Source organism: Pavona decussata, unplaced genomic scaffold (genome assembly GCF_977016875.1).
Source record: "Pavona decussata unplaced genomic scaffold, jaPavDecu1.1 SCAFFOLD_429, whole genome shotgun sequence".
NCBI lineage: Eukaryota > Metazoa > Cnidaria > Anthozoa > Scleractinia > Agariciidae > Pavona > Pavona decussata.
In genome coordinates this window covers 963-13,431 of record NW_028145786.1, presented here as the reverse complement: position 1 = coordinate 13,431, position 12,469 = coordinate 963, and the positions used below count along the sequence as shown (strand labels likewise).

Below are 12,469 nucleotides of genomic sequence, written 5' to 3'. Positions count from 1 at the left end.
CGAGTAGTTGTTTCGTGTACGGTGAAAGAAGTGGATGTTATGTTTCTAGACCTGGTGAATAAATGATGTAAATGATATAATTCCTTCTCCTTAGCTTAGTTGTAGAGTATTTGAACTAGCAATCGGAAGATCATAGGTTCGTATTTTCCCTTAAAGTTTATGCCTGTGTCACCGACTGAAAATTTCACCTATCAAATTCAATATCAAATCCAATATCAATGAAAATATAACTACCAAAACATTTTTAACCAAGTCAAGTGCGTCAAGGGTCCACCGGCGTATCTTATTACTTAGCTACCCAGTTGCTACGAAAAGTACAAGTTCGCTTTCGCTTTGCATGACGGACAATTTCACGCACTTTTTCTTGTGGAAACCTTCGTAAGTAAGTGTGCAATTAATCAAACTGTTTGCTTAGCTCTGGGAGTGAGAGTCGATTGCTTTTCGATAGTTTTGACGTTGAATCTCTTGGCCTTGGTCCGCTTGTTGGTTCACTTTTTCAACTGTACCATTTAGATGTATACACGGCTTTCAAGACACTTGTCCTAGATGTTTGATTCTTGCGCGCAAATCAAATCCTCGTCTCCCCAGTTAGTTGTCGGGCGTACTAACTACTACTGACAAGGACCTTCAATAAAGTTATGTATGTCTGTATTTGACGTAATAGGTTACCTTGACAACACATGTAAGTAGCCTATTAAAGACAGGTTAATTTAGCTTTAAACAGCTTAAAAGTGATTATAGCTAGCTAGATAGGAAACCAGCTCAGTGGTATCCGTTTTCTATTATCAAATTGTGATAAGCATGACAAGACGCAATGTAGGTAGAGGCCCAGAGCCACCTTAAATTGGCTCTGAACCTCTCCCTACAAAATGTTTGTTAACCAATGTTTAGTCATTTGTTTGATACCATTATTTTTAGTATCAACTAAGAACAACTGATAGAAATAACCCGCGAAGTGTTGGAAACCATATCGCTTTTGCTTCAGTTACATGTTGCACATGCAACAGCAAAATGATCTTGAATGGCTAGGGGCACAAGGGGCCCTGATGTGCATTTTTGGGTTTTAAAACTTATTTTCTCAAAATTGATGCTTGCATGGGTGATTTCTTCAGTTAATGCTGAAAAAAAAAATCAAGAATATAAATGATATCAGTGCTCTTTCCTGAGGACTGATCAGCTTGGGGGGAAATAATGTATTGATTCTCTTTACATTTAAGAGTAAATGTCTGTAAAAACCAAAGAAATCCCGGACACAGCTCAAAATTCGAATTCGCTCATACTTTGTAGATTGATAGGCCCTTGTACCACACTTATGAAAAGGACATCCATTTAACCAAATAACCACTCGTTTACGAGAAACGAATTTTAAATGATCAACGGCATTTTTGGTCAACAAAGCCTCAAATAATGTCAACATTCATTAAGCTACCGAATCAAGCAATCGTAACTTTTGAATCTCTTACGCGCAAATCCTATTCATTAAATGCTTTTTTAGTTCTCTGACTTGTAACATAGCCAGGCAACTCTTCTTATAAATATTTTACGATTTTTTTTTTTTTTTTTTTTTTTAAGGAATGCCAACGGCTTCTCTTAAAGGTTTTGTTAGGACCTCCAACAAACTAGCCATAACTACCTGTGGTACCCAAAGAATCTCACCGAAAAGCCTTCTGGGGGTACAATTTATGATAGTTTTCAGTTTCTACCGCTTCAATTTCTTGGGATCTTTCGTACGTTAAGAAAAAAACATTTCTAAACTGAGCATATTTTCACTATCCGCCATTTTGAAATGAACAACAAACACACTTGAATTGTTTATAAAACTTACATTGTTTTATTAAAATAAGCCGCTTGAAACATTTATTTGTACCAAGTATCAACTGCCGTAAATCCCTTTTATGTTCTTTTTTGTGAATTGAAATCATAACCTAAAGTGTAGCAAGTTAACATAACGAAATCGCGTCTGGCAATGGTTTTGCATAATTTCTACATTTTTGCCATGACTCACCTCATTCCTGTCACTGACCTTCAACAAACTTGATTTCTTTGCCGTTATTTTCTTAGTTCTCGGTTTAATCTTACGTTCCCTACTATACAAGCCAAGCTACAAACCATTGTGAATCTTTCACCGCGAGCTCAGCCGCTCCAACCAGAAATTTGCGCAGTAGTTTCGTCTATTTCGAATACAGTTTTACAGAAATTCACGTGATCAACACGGAACGTCACTTTGTGTTACTTTGCGTCACGCTCACGCAACTTCCAATACCCCTTCCTTGGCAAAACTCGCTTACGCGAACCTTGAGACTGGAAAAGGTCAAAACTGGCAAGCATATTTTAAAACTTAAGCTAAGCTAAAAAAGGCAATAAACTTCTTGTCGCTATTTCTCTAGGAAGACGTGAATTAACTCAACGGGAACTCCAACCAATAAACCGGCAAATGTGTGGCTTATTTCAGTACAAATTTTCTTTTAGCGCTGGATTTCCTTCTTATTAAATCCCATTTATGATTTGGAGGATTTGCACGATAGACACTGAACAAAGCCATGTGTTTAACTGTCGCATATTTTGTATTTTGATCTCAAAGGTCATTTTGACCTCTTGTTGTTCTGTTTAGCGACTGCCGTTCTTATGCCGTTTGTGGCATTTAGTTTAGGCTTGGTATGGCTCATTTCAGTGCGTCTGGTGACGGTATAGCCTCTCTTTTTATCGTTGTAAGGATAGGATTTGAACCGTGTAACAACTATACATTATCTTGCAGCTTTTGTCAGATTGCCGGGCCCGGCTATTTGCTTTAGTTGTAAGATGTTGTGCTTCTTATCACGGTTATTTGTCTCTTGATCTTTCTTTAGCATTGTAGCTTCTTTGAAAGCTATGCAATACGTTAACTTGAGGGCTAAAAGCCGCTTAAGTTACGGCTGTGTGTTTTGTTATCGCTCCGCTAAGCTCTGTAACTGTGAGGTTTGTGTTGCGGGTTCTTAGTATTTTCCTCCTGTGTTTTGATTACGTGCTCTGGCCAGGGGCTGTTTCGAGTCCTTCGGCCGTTACTAAATTCTGTAGCATTCAAGGCAATGGTTAGGCAAGACCGCGGTTTCGATCCTAGTCTTGTGGATCTCTTCAGTTGCCGATTCTTTAGAAATGATAGAGATGAGTTCTCGGTATCATTTTAACAAACGCGCTCTCTCGTCAAATTATAAACCCATGCTTCGGATCGAAAACCCTGCAATTCAATTGGCTCCTTGCAAATGAATTTAAAAATCTAAAATAATATAATTGGCATTTGTGTTCGCCTAAAATTCGAAAATGTTAATTATTCATCGGAAATCAATCACGCTGATGCCAGACCTCAAACACCTCAACCAAGCTTTGGTTCTATTACATTATTACAAAAATTCACCCCCCATTTCAAAATCCTGGATCCGCGCCTGCAACGCCAACCTAATCTCGACATTCCCGAACCGACTGAGATCAGGGTACGAGATTACAGCCAACCAATACCCAAACGTTCACGGTGCAAGGGACATATGGTCATTTCCTGGATGTTCGGCGGTGTTTGAAAACAGGCACTTCTTGCTAGTATGAGCTCGACTTCCGTCTCACAGCCATTAAATTTCAACAGTTTTTTGTGACCTGATACACTCTTGTTGCACGATACAAGAGGTAGGATCCCACACGACGGAATCCTACTTCTTGAATCACATCCACATTCGCCACCGACCAAAAGAGAGAAAGAGCAAGACATTTTCCTTCTTCTGACCAAACTTATCAGCTTTCGGTTAGCAGCCACATTTCGGAAACATGCGGCTCCGAAAGGTTGTTCATTTCAGTAAATATTCTAATACGTTTTTTTAAACTGAGAACCGGGTTTGCGAGATAACTGTCTTTCCTTCGAATTTGATGTAATTACGGCATTTATCCTTTCATGGTATTTTTTTTTTTTATTCCATTTCGAGTTTCGTTTCGACTAATTTGCTTTCTTCACTTTGCAAGAGACTCTTTAACCGAGGCACGTAATCAAACAATACTTGGCATTGCTACGGTTTCACGATTGCCGCGGGCCACAGCACACCGTTTTGGACAGAACAGGTTTATAATCATAGACATTATGGAGTTCAATACACTTTGGACTTATACTGCCGTCTTGAGGTAAATTAAAGGGGTAAAGAGGGAAGGCCATGTGACGTTTACTGTGAGAAACGGCCCTTCGACAAGGGTAATTTGATACAATTGAAACAGGTAAGCTCATTTCAATCCATTTCTTTGTCGGATATGTGAAACTCTGTAGTAGTCCCGAAACATTTTATTTTTGGATATTTGAACCACCAAAAAAGGAAAATTTTGGATTGACGCTTTCGAAAAAAAAAAAACAAACAAACAAACTCTAATACATGCTCAGTCAGTGTCTGGTTTTCCAGGAAACCCATTCCAAAAGGGGCAGCACTAAAAGCAGGAATCCGGAATCCGAAATCCGAAATCCAGAATCCAGAATCCGATTCCAGAGGAAGCCTCAAGATTCAGCAATTAGATTGTACAAAGATTGTCTCCAGAAAACCTTAACATAGTTTCAAAATGAAGATATAGACTATCAAATTTCTTTTCTTTACTGTACGCTCGATCGTTTTTAAATGTTTTAACGGTGAGACCAATCATTTTTCATTTGCGGGAAATAATGACTTAATTAGATTTTTTCTCTGGTGCCACGAATCGAAATATATAACATTTGCGTTGACAATATTTTCAGACAATTTTTGTACAATCTAATTGATGAATCTTGAGGATTCCTCTGGATCCGGAGTCCAGTTTTCTGTTCCGGATTCCGGATTCCTGATTTTAGTGTTGCCCCTTAGTTTTCAAAATGGCGTCCGTCGGCAAATTTGTCATATTGGCAAACTTCAACGAAGTCGTATCACACAACTAACCGACATTCCAAAAAAATGCCAGCATAACTTTTGACGTCTATCCTTTATTTGTATCTGCAGTATAGTTTGAGGTCCTAGTTTGGAGTACCGACAGGATTTTTAAGGAGTTATTTTAAGGTACCTCAAACCTATTTGAAAAGAGTATCAAAGGTGGCTTCAAGAAAAAAACCCATGACCGTTGTTTAGGAAGAAAAATAACTGCTTTTCTTATCACTGCTGAATTTTCTAGAGACCAAACTATAAAGTTCCAGCAAAGGAAGATTTACAGTGTATTTTTAGCGAACACTAGAACGCCATGAATATTGTGAAATTTCGATCCAAATTAGCCTCAAAACCAACGCAAACGTTTTTATTAAATTACTCTTAAGGAAACGAATTTTAAAACGAACTAACCCCGATTTCTTTAGTTTAAGTCAAAGGCCTATCTATAGAAAAAGTAAGAGCGAAATCGAATTTTGAACTGTGTCCGCGATTTGACGATGATATTTGATGCTTAGGGACATTTACTCTTAAGCCTCGAAGAAAAAACAAAATAAAAAAAAACAAACAAACAAATATGGTCTCTTACATGATATGATCCAGGGCTGAGTGCAAAAAAGAACCTGGTACGAGTACATGCCGTGGTATTCGTTGATTTTTCGGCCAATTTTTCAAATAGTCCGAATTTGAACAAAAATGCAACGAGTCATCTACCTTTTTATGTATTTAGCTGATTTCACCACAGAAATGTTTTAATTCTACTTTTACTTAGCAAATTTGGTCAAAACAGTGACATTTTCATTTTTCTCCAGAAAAGTAATTTCAAATCCCCCTTTCTCTGAGTTTCAGTTGGTATCCAATACTGAAAAGAAAATAAAGAACTTCTCATTTTATCTGTTTTCTTGTATTTGGACACCCAATAAAAGTCTTGCACTTGTTTATAAAATATAACTAATTAAAAATTAAATCCACCAATCACTGCTTACTCACCTTCAATGACTAAGTTAACATTGTCCCATATTGTATCCCAAAAAGGAACTGTTGGATATAGCCGGCATCCATAAAATCGTGCATCATTTGTTTCAAGTTTGCTGAGAGTAAAGATGACCTTGCCACCACTACGGCTTCCAGACACTCGTCCAGCGTATGCTTGTGGCGGTGTCACTGGTATTGAGCCTGACTTGGTTAGGGAATAAAGGTTTTGGTTATTATCAAACCAATTTGAATCAGCTGCTAGTGTGAGTCCCCAGTCAACACTGCTAACATCTCCAACAAAGCTCCAATTAAATTGCACAAAAGAGCCAACAGTTCCTTTCACAGTCATACCTGCATATTGGGATGTGAAACTTATCTGAGTTGCTGCAAAAAATACACAAGCCAGATTTAAAAAGTTAGTACCACAAGACATTACTCCAGTTTGGTCATATTGTGTTCGAAGGCTCAACCCATCCTCTTTAAATAAAAGAAATATATAGATACATAAAACGCTTTATGTAATATATCAAAGACAAGGATCGAGAAGTGGGTGGAAAAACCTGCAAGTACTTGACAATGAAAGCTGCCACTCTTAGTGTGAACGCCAAGGGTTTTCGAAGTCGCACAAAGCGTAAATTAGGACATATTGATCGCTATTAAACTCTGTAGTGCGATCATAACTACCATAAGAGAAGATAAATAAATAGGGAACGGGGAATCGGTAGCGGAGAGAAGGGGGCAGGGAACAGAAACGTGTAATCTTTAAAAGCGGGAAACTTTAACATGGGAAAGCTTTAACAGCGGGGATCTTTAAAATGGGGAATATGCGTCTTTGAACAATATCATGAACAACTTTTTTGATACTGGTGGAAACGCCAGTACAGTTACTTTATACGACTTTTGTCTGGGAAAAAAATGATGTTACTATGGCAACCGATTTTGACAAGCAGTGTCTTTTCAGAAAATGTATAGACTGCAAGCAGTCCCTTTCTGGATAGTCGAGAGGTCGCGCGAAATAGCCGAGCGCCAAAAAAAACTGGAGCCAACGAGCGGAAGGGGGCTTGGGGAGAGGCGGAAAAAAGGGGAAGGAAAAGAAAGGGACTGCGCTCTTAGCTGTAACAGATGCGTTCAGGGTAACTCCGCCTACAATTCGTTAAAGCCATTAAAAATCCAATTAAAAATGACAGCTAATAGATAACAACTCCGCATTGTTATTCAATGACCAGAACACCAGGCCAGAACATTAGGAGCGAAGGGGAATAATCGCCGAGCTTCTTTGAAAAGGCCAAAATTCGAATTTTTCTTCAGAGCCCAGAGTAAAAGAGATCGACGACACAAACGCCCGAAGTGTAATTAAGAGCGTGGCTCAAAACAACTGGAAAGCTGTTGTTGTATCATTTTAAAGCATCCTGCGGTGAATTCTGCCGACAAAGCTTGTTCCGCGCGGATGCGAAAGTTACATAGTACTTGTTGGCACAAATGTCTTTTAATAATTGTGGGATCTTCTTGAAGGCAATTGCTTTGAAACCAAAGTATTTTGACTGCAACTGGTCTTGGAAAATACTCGGCGAAACGGAACAACAACCACAATCGAGGCCGTGTTGGCAAAGTCGAAGCTTTGATAAATAATGGATTTCCCGAAACCAGTGGGAAGAACGGCCATTACATATTTTCCTAGAAAGCACTTCTACTGCTAGCTTCTGTTCCTCTTTTAGAACTAAGCCGCCGAGGTGATCGCTTAAATTTAGGAACACATCGCTGCTACTCCCTCTCACCGAAGCCATTTTCCTAGTGATCTGAAGTGTTGACATCAAACGTGTGAAGAAGTTAATTACACATCAAACTTGTCTGACAGCAGCTATTGTTGATGGACCAATCGGAATTTTCCGTTGCTGGAGCGACGGGAAATTCGAACGCGTTTGTTACAGTTAAGAGCGCAGTCCCTTTCTTTTCCCTCTCTCCCCCAGTCTCTTCTCGTTTATTTCTTCTCGCTCCAGTCTCGCTGCGCTATGAGCACACCATCTCGGTCATCTCGACTAACCAGAAAGGGACTGCTTGCAGTCTAGAAAATGTAAAATCCCTTTTTCAAATGAAAAATTAATTTTCTTATTGTAACGTTTGCGTTTTATAGCAAATATACTTAAGCTTAACTTTAGCTAATAGCGGAGTTCCGCGCGCCAAAGGCGCGCGCGCGGAGCCCCATAGCTAAGAAAATTTGGGAAACCCATAAATGCGAAAAATTTTGGTTTAGTTATAACGTCACTTCCGTCCGCCCGACCGTCCGTACGCAGTCCCACAATGCTAATGCGCCCGTGTTTGTTTGGCGGGAAGTTGCATGGCGAGATAGTTTGGCAAGATGCGTTTACAACAGAAATGCTAAAGAACAAAAAGGCAATTTATACGTATTCGTTGGTTATGTTGACAAACGTGGAAAGAAGAGAAAGAGAGAGAAAAAGGAAACAAAAAAGCGGAGACGATTAAGCAAAGTTCAACGTGGAAGAGAGCGACGAATAGCAAGTTAGAGTAGGCCGACCGGAAACGAAAAGAAAGTTTAAAGAAGCCTCACATTTTCTCATATCACCCGTTCGTGATCAGTTATGGTGACTCTTTGAGTTCTAAAATAGCTTTAAATAGATACTTTAATCGCTTTCGATACTAGCAATATTCGAGGAGAAGTTAATTTTGAAAAAAATTGTTTCGTGGCTGTGTGTTTTCTCATTCGCAGCGCACGGCCCTTATGTGTTTGTAAACAAACACAAGTTTCAAAGCATTAAAATAATTCTACCAAACACCAAAGAGTACGTTTCGGTATTCTAATTTCCTTAAAGTTTACTTAGAGACCAGAATTATTACTTATTGGGAGCAGAATTGACACGGTTTTTAATATCGAATAATTTTTCCCCGGAAGCTTACTTGCTCTCGCAAAAAAAAAAAACAAACACATGTTTACGTGATTACGACGGCCGTTTCAACAGGTCATTTGTAAACCAAAAAGGTTTCTTCCCAGAAAAATCGATAATTTTCCTTTATGTTACGTGTTTCAAGCTTTACACAGATATTTTAATCGTTTATTAAATTCTCGATACCATCGATATTCCTGTAGAAAATAATTTTTGAACATTTTGTTTCGTGGCCGCGTTTTTTTTTTTTTTTTTTTTTTTTCATGTAAACAAGCTTAAAAGCTCTGAAATAATTCTACCAAACACCAAAGACTATTTTTCCGTATTCTCCATTTGTTAACGTTTATATAGAGACTAGAATTATTACTATAGGACCAGAATTGACACAGTTTTGGATTTCCAAACATTTTTCCCCGAGCCCTAACTTGCTCTCGCAGAAAATGTCATGTTTACGTGATTCCAACGCCCGTTTACAGATTATTTGTAAACGAAAATGCTATCTTCCAGGCAACAATCGATAATTTTATTTATGTTACGCGTTTAAAGCTTTACGCAGATGCTTTTATCGTTTATTAAATTCTCGATACCATTGATATTCGTTTAGAAATTAATTTTTTGTCCTATATTGTTTCATGGCCGTGTTTTTTTCATTCTCGCCATACGGCTCTCATGTATTTGTAAACAGACACAAGTTTAAAGGCTCTAAAATAATCCTACCATACACCAAAGACTATTTTCCCGTACTTTGCATCTATTAACGAGACTAGAATTATTACTATAGGAGCAGAATTGATACAGTTTTGAATTTCCGAACATCTTCCCCCCGGGCCGGTAACTTGCTCTTACACAAAAAATATTATCATATCATGACGTGTAATTCGACGGCCGTTTACAAATCATTTGTAAACGAAAATGCTTTCTTCCAGGCAACAATCGATTATTTTTCGTCATGTTATGTGTTTCAAGCTTTACACAGATACATTAAACGTTTTAATACCTCCAATATTCGCAGAGAATTATTATTTCTAACATTTGGTTTTGAAGCCGTGTAAAGGCAATGCCTTTGCGCAGCTCTGCTTCCGTGCGCTTGCACTGTATAAACACGCACAAGTTTTAAACACTCTAATATTTCGGGCCACAACTAGGCGTTTAAGTCTAAATTTTTGTAAAGACCAAATTTTCTAGTAGAAGCAATATTGACTGAGTTATGCTTTTTCAGACATTTTTATCCGAGCACCAAATATATCTGGGAACCCTGTTGAGCAACGACGACGGCAGCAACATTGCTGAAAACGAACAACAAAAACAATCGCTCTGCAGGTGCATTTTAAATTTTGGTACATTTCTTTGCCGTCCTCCGAAAAAACAACAAAGTGAAATTTTCTAATTTAAGGTCAGTTTGGCGGAGAATATGAGCAAACAACGGTGGGTTTTTCTTTTTCTGTTAACTTGAACCCAACTCTTACTAATTTTGGCAGCTTGCTAGCCGTTTACTAGTCTACTCCGTTTCCGAGCAACAATCATTAATTTTTCCTTATTTCACGCGTTTCAAGCTTTACAAATGTGCTTCAATGGTTTCGACAGGAGAAATATATGATGGAGAAACTAATGTTTGAACTTTTTATTTCGGAACAGTTTCGTTCGCACCGCACGGCTCTCGTTCAGTTGTAAACATACTTAAAGGAGCTGTGCCAAGCAACCAAGGTTGATTTCCCCGGGTTAAGTTCTCCGTTTCTTGACGTTTATTTAGATTTCAGTGGGAGAAACATTGACTGAGTTGTAAATTTTACACAGTCATGTAATGAAGGTAGAATATAAGTTTAATTCCGGAGTAAACTAACAACGATAAGACTTAATGTCAGGCTATCCAATTCCTACAGCTTGAAAATCCGCGAAAATAGATTGATAAAAATAGGTAGATCTAAACAAGGAACTTAATTTCTTCCACAAAATGTGACCTACTCCTTCCACCCACTAAAAAGGACACTGTTATGCTCAGTTATCATTCGTTGTAAGAAGAAGTAGCAAGTTGAAAGCACTTGCATGGTCGCCATGACTAATTTCAGTTTCTCGATTGAACAAAATGTCAATCCTATCCAGGTTTTTAGCTTTGACACAAATAATCCGGCTTTTTTCTGATTCCTGTAAGAAACACGAAAACTAACGTTTAGGAATTCCCTTTCTAGCTGCAGCACTTAATTTCCATGTATTGGGGGTACAAACAACCCGGCTTAAACAGTCGAACTCCAAAAAACTTGAAAGAAGTCGTTGTTTTTGGACACAAAATTAAGAAACCAACGGAATGTAGAACTGGCGTGTTCAGCCAATGAGGAACGAGTATTTTCGCCGCTCGACCAATCAGGAGTAAGTAATTTTGTCCTCGGGGAAAGAAAAATCAAGTAAAATTGCCCTCCATTGCAAAAAATCACATTCAAAAAAAAATTGCCCTCTGTATTGCATTGTTATTGTCTGGGCACTTTGCTGCATATGCACTAAATATATATATAACTGCAAAAAGAATAAGGTTATTACGTTCATACGCTAAGCAGATTTTTATGAATGCTATGAGAAATTTGGAGCTCCGCTTTTAGGCTTGGCTAAATATATATATATCTCATATCTAGTATATATCAAGACATTTGAGCGGGATGGGGTGGGTGGTCGGGCAAAATTCTGAGATAGAGAAGTGAACTGAAATTTTCATTAATTGATGAAAAATCCCCTGCTTTATTCACGAGGTACGAACATCAATTATGAAATAAAATAGTTCCAAATTAACAATAAAACTCCTTAACAGCATTTATTTTAAAAAGGTGACAGGCCAAACACGACTCCTGCTGGTCACTAAATGTATCTTAGACCCCAGGATAGTGCTCTCACAAATACGTTTCCGAGAGGTTTTTCCTTTTTGGTCAAAATGTGGTGAGATCTCTCAGGTGAATGGTGTTGACATTTTGATCTTGATCAGGAACTGAAAGAAAATACTCAAATTTGCTGAATGGAGGTTTTCTTATCATTTGGAGCGGTTTGAATAAGTTTCCTCTAGCTCTCACTGTGTATGATTTCTAGCGTCGTGTGGGATTTGTTTAGGTTTATCGGCTCAAGTTAACTACAAGAGTCAGGTAACACTTAAAATATATATATATATATATATATATATATATACCTGGATTTTTGAAAACGTGACTCCCAGAAATTGGGCACATTTTGAGACCTTCTAGGCTGAAGGAATATGCTAGTCATTAACAAGACTTCAATTAGGGTTTATCACAAGATTTTAAGCAAGGTCAAAGAATAGTATGGGAGAGAAAAACGAAAGAGGCTTTTCTTTGGAATTAGACATGACACTAATTAAAAACATCTGCATGAAATGAAACATGACCTGTGAACTTCCTACAAAATGTGTCAGAATTTAGCGATGATTAACCGCGCCAACGCATCGAAAATCTGGCCCAAAACCCGGTCTTTTAGCGCTCAAGTCTAGCTTTCTTCAACAGGATCGGCTTCTTGAGAGAAAGACAGCGTTTCAAATTGATTTTTTATGTTCATACTAGATTCGTGCTGCACGCGAACTAGGATCACGGCGACCGAACATCTGCAGGAAACTATTTATGAAACTCGAGAGCGGAAATACCACCCAAAATCGCATATCTCGACTAATCGATCACTAGCCTAACGACGCTACAGTTATAAGGGTGAAAA

General features: G+C 38.3%; 1 protein-coding gene across 3 annotated transcripts in view; it reads right to left on the bottom strand.

Annotated features, from left to right (window-relative positions):
• LOC146450731 (uncharacterized) overlaps positions 1-6,262 on the bottom strand; it is a 61,001-nt gene extending 54,739 nt beyond the window's left edge. For all 3 annotated transcript variants that reach the window (XM_085100045.1, XM_085100044.1, XM_085100046.1), the window contains exon 1: positions 5,883-6,262. In XM_085100045.1, coding sequence (XP_084956171.1) covers positions 5,883-6,216 — 334 coding nt within the window. In that variant the 5' untranslated portion in view covers positions 6,217-6,262. The remainder of the gene's footprint in view (positions 1-5,882) is intronic.
• Positions 6,263-12,469: the final 6,207 nt, after the last annotated feature.